We start from the raw sequence: 14,336 nt of genomic DNA, 5'->3' as shown, positions 1-14,336 counted from the left end.
ACACCAGCTACAGAAGCAGCACCAACTGCAAAGGAAAAAGAAACTCACCAAGATTCCAGCTCTCAGCAACATCCAGTAAGAATAGAAATAACGAACTGGTTCACGTTTGTCATCTGAAGACAGCACAACTGAGCACATGCACTAACCCCAGGGACTGGTGCTTTCAATCAGGAACACTTAATGTAGAGTGTACCTTGAAAATGCTGACTTGAGAAGAGCTGAAGAGAACGTAACAACCTGAGCGAAAGTTACTCACTTCTATCAATTGTGACATTATTCCACAGCTCATCAAATGTTTTGTCCCTTTCACAGCTTATTATCATGAATGAGCTGCTTCTCTCAGAACCAAGAGACCTTCCTTCCAAGATTACAACCTTACAGAGGCAGTTAGCACAGACAATACTAAGATGCAAACATTGTTTTAGTAACAGAGGTCAAGTGTGATCTTAACCATTTACAGGAAGATTGAAGCACTTGCTCCAGTTCCTCTCATTGCTCTTATTGAGAGCACAGTGAGTACTCAATTACAGCCAATAATTTTATTGACTTTGTCTTACTACACTTCAGTGTCAGCTGTAGCCTTAACCTCTCATGCAGACTCAGAACCTCAAGATCTATATTACTGACTCTGGGAAATTACTCGTTTTACAGCAGAACTACAACCTCCTGGTACAAAGCCAGACACAGCGGCTGTGAAATACCAACTTCTATACACATGCTGTAACTCAAAAATGTAGTAGCTAAACAAAGCTCACCTAAACCCAAGTATTTAATTACTTAAAAGCCTTTCAAATCATTAAACCAATGAAATCTTCATCTCTACGAAACAAAATCTTTCCTTCAAGATACCAGGCCTAATTTGTTTCTATCTGCTTTTTTATTTAAAGTCTACCTCTCACTTCTTCCTTGAGAGAGGAGATCGTGTTCCATTTGTCACAAGCATTGTTTCATTTTAACCTACTGGGACTACCAATACAATCTGTTACAGACAAGCTGCCTCTTCTGAACAAAGAGTTCTTTTTAAGGTTTATTTCAAGGAACTGCATTGCTGGAAATATGCATATTAACAGGTACTGATCCAGTGCATGATGGATCAACTTTGGTTAATACGTAATCAGCAATTCACCGAAGTGCAAGCAAAACCCTACTCCCCTTACACTGTCTCCTGGGTTTCTGTTACATACTAAGACAGTTAACAACCGCATTCAACAACTCTGGAATTTTCTCCCGTTAGCTGTGTTCACAAGAACTACTTCCTAGAAACTTAAACCTGTTACAGCAGAAGCTGCCTTGGAAGATTCTCTTAACTTCAACTGGCTTGAGTTTACCAGCCCTTGTCACTGGGATTCCTCATAGCAAAGGTAACAAGAGCTGGACTAAAAGTAATAGAGAAGCTTAGGGTGAAACTGCAGTGAAACCACACTTTGGGTTTATCAAGACCTGCAACCCATAGAACAGAGTATTTCAGCTGAAGGATTGAGCCAGATTTGCATCCATATAGCAAGGCACACAACAGAAAAACAGATACTAAAATATCCATTAGTAGCAGCCTCAAAAAAACAACATTAATTTCAACTTTTGAACTACAGAAGTATAAGGGGGCAGAAATATGAAAGCAGACAGCAGCAGCTGCATAGCACTGATTTTCTGGGGTGCCTATGACCATTAATAGCGTATTGACTAAATTCCTGTACCAGTGTTCAAGTTAGCTTCCCAGTGAGCCACCAACAGAATGTGTGACTCTCCTGCTAGAACCCACAATGGTTTTCAAATGTAGATACAACTAGGCAACAGACATGCATGCTTTCCAGGCAGTTGGTACTTGTTTTATTACAATTTTTGTAACTGTTAGGATTTTAATATCTCGACATCTTAAAAAGAACTTTAGATTTACAACTTTGAAAGACACAATTCTATGTCTTGCTGACAGCTACTCTACTGCACTGTATACAACTTTGTTGCCTACTTTCCATGTCCTGCTCTACATAGCTCTGAACACGAGAAAATCAGAGACTGATGTTCACATTCAAGCTGCAGGAAAGCTCAGTATATGGAAAAAGAATAAGTGACAAGTTACAGTTCAATCATTTCAGGAATCAAGAAGAGCATACACAGAACTATACATTTTATCATTTTATTAGGAATAATTCCAAGTGGGTTATGAAGAAACTAATCCATTGAGTTTGATGAATTTCCAAAATTTCCTTATGAAGATATGTTCACCAACAAACAGTAAAACTTCAGCAGAACTATTATACACTGGGCAAAAATAGTCAGGCTGATACCAAAAAGCAACATGCAACATAAAAAAAGATACGATATAAAGGAAGACAATCTGCTGAATATTAAAAACAACCTCAACATGAGCTCTTCGCAACCAGCACAGAACTATTCTACCCATCAAATCCAATTCACACAAAGGCAAGTTGGGCTGACAGAACCCAAGAATTAATAAAATGTTCCTCAGTGCAGTAGACTGGTATAGTGTTTTAGAGCATTTCCTTGGCTGGAACAAGCTGTATTAGGAATTCTTTTTGGCAAGGGAGAGAAATAAATACATACGGAATGCTACATTTTGAAATCAGCAGACTGTCTGAGGAATGAAACAGGGCATCAGTAAACTAAAAGTAGCAGGGAGGAAAAAAAATTAAAACATTAATTTATTTGGGCTCAAAAGAGTATTTGAAACAGATCTTAAAGATGTCACAATAACTATATTCAGGCATTTAGGCTAACAAGGGGAATAAAATCAGAAGACACACTTTTTCCAAGGTAAGGAGATTTTTACCCAAGCATATTGCTACCTTTGCAACATGTAGCTCGGTAAACAATAATTGGCAACAAAATAAGTTGAAACGCTGTAATATCCTGCCCAAATATCAGTTCCAGATACTGTAATAACCAAGATGCAAACTAATTTTGTTGTAACAAGCCTAGACCACTTATATCAAACATGTCCCTGGTGAAAGTCATCCAGTTTGAGTTAGCGTTTTGAGAGTTCATTTGACAGCCAGTCAAGTCCCTCATAGAGACCAGTTCCTTGTGTAGCACAGGTAGCCTGGACATACCACTGTTAATGCAGAACAAAAACAAAAATTCAATTTAATACTGACAAACGGCAAGCTAAGTTATCACAGCATGTGACACTCACACACACACTCAAACAGTGTTCCCTGTGCCAGAAGTGGAGTCAATACTGAACAGATGGTATTTTTAAAAACGTTGAGAAGTATATATAAAATAGATGGGGTTCAGGCATTATCCAGAAACTCAGTGTTGGCCTACCAAATGCCAGAACACCGTTTAGGGCATCAAAACCCAAATACAGAACCCGCATTTAGTTTACGAGCTGAAAACTGGTTTGTTGCTTTTGAAAGACTGCTTTCCATTTCAGGGAATGGACATGAAATTATCTAAATGAACAGTGGTCTACAACATCTATTATGGATATGATCTTAGTGTGTCAACACACAAAGACATCAGGTGAGTATTACAGAAGGCTAGATGTTTTATGTGAAGCAACCCCATGTCTCAGAAGCTTGTGCAGATGGAATCTACTGATTCAGAAGCTACTTAATTTCCCCCCATCTTTGTAGTGGTTAAGAATGCAGAATGCATTTTCTCCTCCAGAAGAACAAATACTGAGTAATGGAAAAGGCCACCACCTGCTCTGTCAAACATTTCAGTGACAGACTGGAAAATTTGTACTGTTTTCCAGGAAAAGGCAAGACATGGAACACCTGCAACAACTGAACACACTGGACTGTGCTCCTAAATCACTTATTTTGAACAAGGACCATAAACTATTAACTACAGAGTCTTACAGCAGGTATGTGCATCTTTCTACATCAAGAGGTGAAAAACCTCCCTTTCCTTCAAAGGAAAACTTACGTTTATGATCTATAATAAAGGAAAACAAGAGTTCATCACCAAGGGTTTAGCACTTACAGTTCTGTTACGCAGAGACTGAAGACCTAGTTTATCTGTCATTTCACTGATTGCCATGGCATTTGGCAGATCCTGCTTGTTTGCGAACAGAAGCAGCACGGCATCTCGCAGCTCATCTTCCTGAAGCTACAGAAAAAATGGTCGTTATCAGCTCAGTTGAGTACTTCTTTTGCTTCAACAGTCACTAAAGAAACCTAAATCCTGATTTAAGAGTTATACACATTTTCATTCTTGCTTCTGAAGTCACTAGCAAGTACTGAATGAAATTTAACTAGCACCCAACAGAACTTCTCCTACAATGAAGGAAATATTCTTTCAATAGGAAGTTTCAATTTATGGGCACTTTGCTGCTGAAATTCTTCACACCTATTTGTTTTTCCAAAATTCCTGATCTGTTCCATTAAGGTTTTATGAAGAAAAGTTCTGACATATTAGTAGTTTTTGAGCTAAAATCCTCTACACAGCTGTAGCTACAACTCAGCACACTTATGTGAACCAGAATTACCTGGTGGATACAGTATGTACTGTACAGGCTCTCTGGAATTTTCAAACCCTGCATCTCTTAGGGAAGCTGACTAACACCCAAAACTATGACAGAGTATAATTTTATTTCAGAAGGCACTGATACTTACCATTTTCTGCAGCTCTTCTGCTGCTTCCTGGATTCTCTCTCTGTCATTGCTGTCTACCACAAAAATGAGGCCCTGTAAGAAGTTACGCAGGTTTGAAAAATCAATGTAAATATTTACATATTCACTATTTAAACCCCCAAAAAACCTCATACTGAATCCTGTGATCACCTCCCCTCTTAGGTAAGTAAATTTGACGGAAATTTCTGTTTACACAATGCAAGATGTCTGTCTAAACAACTAAGTAACAGCTTTCACCTGTAAAAAAATCTTCTAAAGGCCTTCTAAATTAAAGAAGCTTAAACCCACAGATGTTGGTTTAGAGATTAGTGTGGAACTCAGTCTGAAAACCTCACATTTTCTCATTGTCTTGAAGAAAAGCAAAGCATCTTTTAAAAATATTTAGTAATGGGGTTGAATAAGGAACTGAAATTAACTATCACTGTATTCACAACAGCACTTTGCTAGCTCCTTTCTGTCAACCCAGACTCTCCATTTTACTGCACCAACATGCATTAGGCTGCACAGAAGTTTCTTGGAAACAATTTTAGACTCAACACACAAAACCCCTCAGCACCACCACCCCAAAACCAAGAAAGAAACCCCAACCAGACACTCCCCCTGTTCTCCCACCAAAACTCCACCTACTCCCAAAGCTTCCTGATACTAATAAGCAGCTTCCTACTTGTGAGCTGAAGAACCACATTTATGTCACCAAAAATATCAGCAGTCACATCAATATGAGGCTGACACTTTCTAATCAATAACAAGATATTTCATGATAATTTGATACTCAGCATACTAAACACACTGATAGAGCAAGCAATAGCTGTATATTTTAAAGATGATTATTAAAAAAAGAGTACATAGAAGGGTGTTTAAGCAATAGTTTTTTTATGTATAAGCTAATGCCAGCTTAAAATAATTGAAGCATGGACACAGCAAAGTTCAAGAGTTCCTCACAACAATTGAGCAGCTCTGGCCCATTACAGAACACTGGTAGATCCTAAAGGATTTCATCCTTGCCATGCTACACACATGACTAGAATTTAAGCCTTCAGGGTAACAAACTAGCTTCAACTAGAATAAATTCTATGTGTCCCTCAACACTTACAGGAAGTGAAGAGCCTTTCTGAAAGGAAGGGACAGGAAACAAGTTTCCATTTATACTCTACAAAACAGGTCTTTATCTACTGCCATCTCCGAACTCTTACCTGTGTGTTTTGGAAATAATGCCTCCAAAGAGGTCTAATTTTGTCTTGACCACCAACATCCCAAACTGTGAAACAAATGTTTTTGTATTCTACCGTTTCCACATTGAAACCTAAAAATAAAAGAGTTAAATCATTATAAATAGTTAATGCCAGTGTTAAAATGTAATTCTAACCATGTGAAAGACATCTACTTCCTAAGTTACGGTTCTCCCAAGTGTATATAACATGGCTTATCAAAACTGAATTGCTGGAGCAAGAAGAAAATTGACTCAAGAGAAGAAAAAAAAAATTAACCACTTAAATCCAAGTACACCACCTTTGATTGAGCAAATCTTTCAGCCACAAACTATGATGCTCGTGTTTGGGAGAAGCATTGCTGCTTAACTGGTTCCTGTGCTTAACTGAGCATTGTTTCCTGGCCGCTGTCGGACATAGGATTCTTGTTTGAGACAGTTGTTATGGCAGCACCAGAAAGCCCATGTTTGTCTCAGTTTTTATACTAACAGCAAAGATCACAATTGCCTATCTCTAAAACACAAACTTAAAGTAACAAGAATGAAGACATAACAATTGATTATCTTACCAATAGTGGGAATTGTGGTGACAATCTCTCCTAGTTTCAGTTTATAAAGAATAGTTGTCTTGCCAGCAGCATCCAAACCAACTAGAACAAACAGAAAATTTGAACATGAACTACAACCTGTTAAGTTAAAGATGTGCCATTTTATGTACAGAGCATTAGGGGTTTTTTTTCCTGAGAAGAAACAGCTTTTTAAACACTCCAAATCACTGCTGATATACTATTGTGTGTTTCTCCCCATCTCCTCTACCCAGCACTAGAAAGAGAACAAGCAGTGAAAAAGAAAAGCTCAGTAACACACTTCCATCCACAACTCACAAGTTGTGATGTTTCTAGTCATCTTCCTTAGTATTTGCGTTGCTTAACTAAGTTTTATCATTCACTTTGAAAGATTCTGCTGTGTGTGTCAGGACAGTTTCAAATGTTGAGCAACAATCTACAGTCGGCACCTAATCTCTAGCTGATTACACATTTGATACTTCATACTCAAATTGGGGAAGGTCTCGCTCAACCTTCAGCTGAAGGCAGTTTCACAGGCACCTGAACCAAAAGAAGCTGCACTATCAATGGAAGACACTTCAGCCTCCCCCTTCCAGTCTCTTGTACCTTTGCTAAAGCATTTCTTTTGCACTGACAGGAACATACACATTAAGGAACTCTGTTCTCCCTCTGCATACACCATAAGGGCTGTAACTCTTCAGGACATCACTTCCATTCATGGAGATCTACTAGGATACTTTCATTAGGAGTCTCCACTTTTGATCTTTATAGGCAGCCTTCTGCACTGAAATTCGCTCTTCTGTTTCTACAACAAAACTTAAACTTGCTGGTTTTCAATGTAAGTTATGTGGATAATATGTGATCCTTAAAAAAATTACAGGAAAAATAAACTGGAGCCTCATCACCAATAATACACTGAGCAGCATCGCCAGTATTGCAGGCACACACTGAAGTTTTCTGAAATTGGCTACGCAACTGCTTATTGTTTGGCATTTCAGAACACATAAGAGCAACTCAAAATACAATTCTTTATGCTGGAATCCAATGCCTAGCACATAAGCACTTAAATAAACAGTAGGTTCTAAACACCACAGCAACAGTTTGAATAAAATGTCTATTTGTGAAACTTGAAATAATCAATACAACTTTGCTGACACAAAAATAACTCCCATCAAAGAATTAATTAAATAATGCTTGCACAAGAAACCAAATGTTATCCTTGCTTGCTAACATTAAGTGTTGCAAGTTAATTTCCTACTTGGTGACTGCAATATATTAAGCTTTAAGCGGTTTGATGACTTGACTATTAATAATACAACTGTTTCCTTAGCAGTGCAATAAAATGGAATTCAAAATTACCTACTTATTCAGAATGAAACTAAACGCTCAAAAAGCCTCCTCCTTCTCAAGACAAAAACTGCTGTGACAGCAAACTAATTAGAATAGCTATCCATATTTGTCCTATATTCTAATAGTGTCAACAGGATGCCAGTGCAGTTTCTTTGATATTACCGTAGAATCACAGAACCAACTAGGTTGGGAAAGACCTTTAGGGTCATCAACTCTAATCATTACCCCGGGACTGCTAAGACCACCACTAAACCATATCATTGAGGGCCTCATCTGTGAGTTGATCTAATTGTTAATATCATAAAATATGAGAAAAGAAAAAAAACCCCAAACCTCTACCATCAAAACCAAAGCTCCTTGAGTGGCAATTAACTCCCCAAATGCTCAAATGAAAAAGTTAACAGTTTTAAGTTTGCTGTTGTCTCGGTGTTGGTCTCTTCCAGAACCACTCACAAGCATGAACATGATGCAGCAGAAGTTTCACAAGAGCTTGCAAATCATGAATCTTGTAAATGTGGGCATTTTCCTTACACCAATGAAGTGTCAGCCTTAGAAAACCCTTCAAGCGACCTCTGAAACCCTCAGATACTCCATGTACACTGAAAAACAATGTTTTGAATAGCACAATGCTTGAAGCCCAACACTATCCTCACACAGCTCAGCTTCAAGTGGGGATTTGTAGGATGTCTATATCTTTACAGCATAATGTATGTATATGATACATATGCGATAGTTTTCCAGTAAATTAGCATTAAGATTGCTTACTGAATCACCAATTAAAGCTACACATACTCATGAACTCTGCTCCCACCCCCCCCAAACCAGTTATCAGTAGAACAAACACTGACAAGATTTGTAAAAATTGGCAACAAAAGAAAGATGGCATTACCTGCACAAGTGGTTTTAGTGTGTTCAGGGGTTATACTGAAGATACAGACAAAGAAAAAGAAAAAAGCTCATCTCATTTCCATGAATATACACAGGGTGTCGAGAACCATTTGAAGATATGACTCAGAGTTAAGACATTAGAAACTAGTCAGGAATTTTAAACTCTTTGCCAAATTGAAGAAATCAGTGCCCCAGTTATCCACTGTGCTCTTGAACCAGGACTCACTGACACTTCCACTGCGTTGGCAGAAGACTACCTCAGCTATGTAAGCACAAAGCCCAGAGACTTTGCTTAAATCCACTCTTAGCCACAATTCTGATTAAGCTGTTGGACTTTGCACTGAGGGAGGCTGAGTTATAGATACGGGCTTTCTTCTTCTAACTCCACACTTGAGATGACAGCTTTTAACTGAGGGAAGGCGGCTTTTGCAAATCACTATGACCACATTTGCAAAAACTGCCTTTTTTAGCCAAATTGCAAATGTTAGGAAGTCTAAGCCAGCAACTGCCTCAAAAGCATCACTTCCATTAATACTTAGTAGCAGAATTTTCCATTTACCACCTTTTAAGAACAAGAAATTTCTTTGCAATTGAAGCAAATCACATTTAATCGTTTTAGCTGCTAGGAACTGTAACTATCGCTTTTAGTGGTCCAAAAATAAACTCATGTTTACATTTGCACTGGAACACTAAATGTAAATCTATGAGCTACTTCCATGTCAGAAAGTTGAAGTTTATTTAACTCTCAAGATTAAAACCCACGTTTTAAGTGCCCAAATAATGTAAAGTACATTTATGAATCTGCTTTTTCACTCTGATTCTACTGCCTTACTGACCACTGCCAAGTCCAAGGTGTAAGAATCTGAATGTAAGGTTTGGTGCTCAGCAGCTGTACCACAAAGCAGTAAGATTACAATGAAGTGCAAGTGGGAAGCACAGACTTGCACTTGCAGCCGTTTTTCTTTAAACCAAGTCAAACATCCTCTTCCTCTAGCTAAAGAAAAAGAGTATCTACAATGCTTTCATCTGCTGTTAAACCACTGTGGTTCTAAGCCCTTTTCTACTCTTAAGAGTGTTTTATTCACAGCCCGTCAGTCATGTTTCTGGATCTTAAGCCTGCAGTTCACTTGTCCCTGGGACACCACCCCTGTGACCACATGTCATTCCTCATTTACCAACTTCCTACTTTGATCATGGCTGCCTCAGTATCAAGTTGCCTCAGTTATCATAGCACAGAACTTCATATAGAGAACTTACTTTTAAATAGAACCCCCATCAAGACCAAGACTTTGGTTGTCAGATTGATCTTTCCAAAGTTTACTATAAAATACAGCATGTTCGTGCTTCCAAAATGAGTGTGTCCCATACTAATAAAAGGGATATTTAATGGATTCATGATATTCATGTTACAACCAAAAGCCAGCTTAAAAAACATAAAATTAACAAATCCCAATTTACTACAGGTTTGTATTCCTTAATTTTTCTTTTACCTTAAAACCAGTTCTCACAAAACTTGTCTAATTGATCCTTTATATGTTATTTCTCTGTGAGGTTTCATTTCAATTGGGTAAGTCTTTGGGGGACACAAAGGGGCAATTCTCAACACAGCTTCTCAAGAACACATGCACAAAAAGCCCCAAAAGCACACAAACTAACAGGGGTTAAAAATTAAAACCAAGTAAAAAGCAGCTAAGTGATTTTGTGCTGTACAGTGACACACTTTGCGAAGAATCTCACCTTTTTTTCCCCTTATGCGTTTCAGAACTACAACTGTATTTGAAGCTCCTGAGTAGCGCTTGCACAACTATACCAAGCCACAGAACACTAAATTATGATAGTGAAAGGTACACAGTGAAATAATAACTTCTTTTTTAAGCATAAGAAACTATAAGTGAAGAATTTTCCAGACAGGTACATGTACAGTTAGGACTCAGTTTTTCCATTCTAATGCCCTGGGGTTGCCTAGTCTAACTTCAAGTCATCCAATCCTACCCTACAGTTATTTCTTTTCCTTCATGTTACTTCCATCTATAAAGATGGCACAAAAATTATTTTACATACAGTTCCTCAGACTGTTAACTCAGTATTTCTGAAAAACACGTAATTTGTACATGAGCATTTTTTAAAAGACAGAATTTCAGTAACAGTATTCCATTAAATGTCTACCCTTTATAATAAATGTAGTTTGGCAATATAAAGGGTAAGTTTGTCAGGTTTGCTGTTGGTAATAGTATCTGATGAGAAATAAAACTGCATAACTCAGTAACACAAAGTCTGTCTTAAGAGCTAAATTAATTCTACTTTAACTTGAATTGTGCAGAAACAGGAGAAAGCTGTGAAAGGGAACTCTGAATTATAAATTAATCATCTGTTCATTACCAACTCACCCATATACTGTTTCCCCCTACATATTTCTCCATAAACACCTTACCCCATAAAGCTACTTCATTGATACAAAACTTACATGCCTAATGTTGTACAGCTCAGTTTCAAACCATAAACTGCAATTTACCACCTTGAGGAAAAGTTCAATTCAGACCCTGTATTCATTCAGACATCTCTCCTCAAAATGCCATGAAGAACTTTTTTCCACTTTACAGGACAAAACTAATTATATCATATCCAATATAACACATTCTGCTTCTACACATGCAGTTTAGGTCCTATGCTACACTCTCACGACAATGTAGCAGAAGTTTTAACCTCCTGTACTAGAGAACAAATCTGGCGCAGTCCCACGGTCTCATCCAGCCCTGTATTTTAGAATAATGCCTTAAAAATTATATTTAAGAAAAGCATTTGAACCAACTGCTGGAAAGCACAGCTCCCTAACTCACATCTAACCTAAATTTGAACTGATACCCCATCAGTGAAGAAAAGAAAGCCTTGCAAGCTCTTTTGATCTGTATGATGTTGCTTTCCTGTGTTCATTATTCTGCAGAATGAAAGAGAACTACAAATACCAGAGACGCTATCGCATCCTACAGGCAAGCTCATGTGAAGATTTGACTTTATTCATTTAGAGTTATATGAAGAGTCTGGCTGCTAGGGAGACACTCAAATCTATTCCTTGAAATCAACAGATGTACCAAGTTGTCTCAAAGACAAAAATTACTCAGGTTATTTTGAAATGGATGAGAGTCTCTAATTTCAACCAGAGAAGATAAAATAAAAATTACTGTGCCTGCAATAAAGAGCTCTGTCATCATAAAGCGTATGGAGAACATGGAAAATTGTAATTAAAAAAAGCTATGTTATTGTGTCTGCTGTGCATACACAGGCAGTGCTAAGATGAGCAGTGTGCCAAGAAGTTCCACTGTTAGGAGCCAGTCCCTTTACTGCCCATATTGAAAGAAGCACTCCATATAATTTCTTAGGACCAGCTATTTCAGTCAGTGGCCCCAAATCAAGTTCCATGCACTTTGGTGGCAAAAGCTGAGAAAAATTTTGGGGTTAGGACCTGTCTGTACCTAACACTGGCACAGGAGGGAAGGTGGGTGGAAGAAGGCAGGGCAGAGCTGCAGTGGAGGAGGAAATACCAGATGCAGCATGTGCTTGCTTTGACCCTTTGAACCACAGCCTTAAAGTGAGAATCTTCAAGAGCCACTGGCTTCAACTCTTAGACAGTCCGTGTCAAGAGAACCAGAATTTAATTCTAAATAAACAATTATGGGCAGACAGTAAAACTAAGCACTGGAAAAGAAACCCACAGGGCTTTATGGGTTTGTACACGATTTACAGGAGAATTAAAATGCACAGATGCTATACCAAAACCTCCTTTCACAAGAGTCAGAGACACAGACACCGCCGCTACCCAAAGCCGGCCATCATAAGGTAATTTCTGAAGCTCGTGGCGTTAAATACCCCGGGCTTTGTCAGATCCTGCTCGAGGAACCGCACTGCTCGGGGGCAGGAGCCGACAGCACTGCCGCGACCCCGCTCGGCTCCCGGTAAGGGGCTCCCTCCTCCTCCTCCTCCTCCTCCGGCCGGTCTGCCGCGGCGGCCGGGCACCGGCTTCACCTCCCGCAATTTGATCTTTGTTCTACATCCCGCTCCCGGCGCAAGCGGAAACGCAGGTGCAGGGCGCAGGGGCTGAGGCTGCCCACACGGCCCCCGAGGTGGGGGGCTCCGGTGCTGCCCGTCAGCGCGGCCCCGACCTCCGACAGCGGGACCGGGCGGGGGCAGAAAACGGGAACGCGACGGAGAAGAAGGAAGGGGCCGATATATCCCGATCCACACCCCTTCCCCCGCTGCTCCTTCTCTCCCCTCCGCTCCTTCGCTTCCCGACCGCCCCACAGGCTCTATGGAACGGGGACAGCGTTCCCTGTGCCCCACGACTCGGAACGGGGCAACCCCCCCGCCTGGAGCCCGCACCCCCACACCGACCTCCCCTCCCCCATCGCCAGCGGGACGCAGCGGTGAAGGAGCGGGCGGGCCTGGCGGCGGCCGCGATCACACCAGCTGCAACGCCAGGGCTGCGGGAGGCCGCTGTCGACCCTTACCCATGAGAATGCGCATCTGTTTCTTGCCGAAGAGGCGCGAGAAGAGCGAGGAGATGGTGAGGCCCATGGCGGCTCCGGCGCAGGGCTGGGCGGCGGCACAGGCAGCGGGAGGGAGGGAGCGCGGCCCGGCTCCCGTCTGCACTCGTGGATCCCTCCGCGGGCGAGGAGGCTGCGGCGGCGCCGACTGATAGAGCACAGCGGCAACAACGGCAGCGGCAGCCGCGGCGCTGTGACCGGGAGCCTCTCTCGCTCTCTGCCACGTCACGCTCGCCACAGCCGTCCCGGCTCCAACGCGGACAGACTCACGTCACACTCGCCACATCCCCCGGCCGCGGAACCGCCCCTCGCCACACGGCAGCGGCGCCCAACGGCGGCGGGGACTGCAGCTCCCGGCAGGCGCCGCGCCCCGCTCGCACAGCGCTGCCGCCAGCGCACGCCGGGGGATGTAGTCGAGCTCTTCGGCCCCGCCCCGCCGCGGGGCCCGCCCGCTACAGGCAAGGCGCAGCGCGGCGGGACGGGAAATGTAGTGCGGCGGGAGCCCGGCAGCTCCGAGGCCCAGGCCCAGCGCCGCCCCGCTCCCCCTAAGCCCCAGTGCAGCTTCTGGTCCCGCGGCGCTTCGGCTGAGGCAGGGCGGCCGGCAGGCTCTGCTGCCTCAGGGCCGGGGTACAGCTGAGAGCACGAGAGAAGCAGGGAGTCCAGAGTAAAACGACTCCTCAGAGACCCGCCCAAATACAGCAGGGTAGCAACAGAACCAGATGATTAAAGAATCAAACCACCCCAGCCCCAAAAAGCTCTATCACAGGAACACCGATTACCACAGAATCTTCTGCTCACATTGTTTCTGTGCTTTGCAGCATCAAGGCCAACCCCAGTGTGAACCTGGCACCAAACCAGCACACGGCTCCTTGGCCAGGAAGCAGCAGGCAGATAGAGGGAAGTAATGCAGGAATACAACTGAAACAAGCCCTGGTTTATTAGAAACACACTATTTCTGCAGAGGTGTGTTTGATTTCATAGCCAGCTGTAACAGCTCCTTTCACAGCTACTGAAACAAGCCCATAGCATGGTGATAATTAAATCAGGGCAACATACGATGAGCTTCGTTTAATGCTTAAGTGACTGAGCTCCCTCACCCCAGGGAGCATTCGTTCAATCAAAAGCCCTAAAACTTTTCAGTCCTCATTGGAAACTATGCCAGGACACAAGAGCAAACATTTTTTCAAAC

The 14,336-nt window shown here is 41.7% G+C and overlaps 1 protein-coding gene across 1 annotated transcript; it reads right to left on the bottom strand.

The window, feature by feature from the left end:
- Positions 1-1,823: 1,823 nt before the first annotated feature.
- ARF4 (ARF GTPase 4) lies at positions 1,824-13,465 on the bottom strand. Its single transcript, XM_080625682.1, has 6 exons — positions 13,112-13,465; positions 6,375-6,455; positions 5,792-5,901; positions 4,581-4,652; positions 3,949-4,074; positions 1,824-3,070 (listed from the first exon to the last, which is right to left on the bottom strand). Exons 1-6 carry the CDS (start codon positions 13,176-13,178, stop codon positions 2,984-2,986), a joined length of 543 nt encoding a protein of 180 aa, XP_080481808.1. The 5' UTR covers positions 13,179-13,465; the 3' UTR covers positions 1,824-2,983.
- Positions 13,466-14,336: the final 871 nt, after the last annotated feature.

Source organism: Psittacula echo (assembly GCF_963264785.1).
Source record: "Psittacula echo genome assembly, chromosome: 9".
Classification (NCBI taxonomy): domain Eukaryota; kingdom Metazoa; phylum Chordata; class Aves; order Psittaciformes; family Psittacidae; genus Psittacula; species Psittacula echo.
This window is presented reverse-complemented; position numbering and strand designations above follow the sequence as displayed.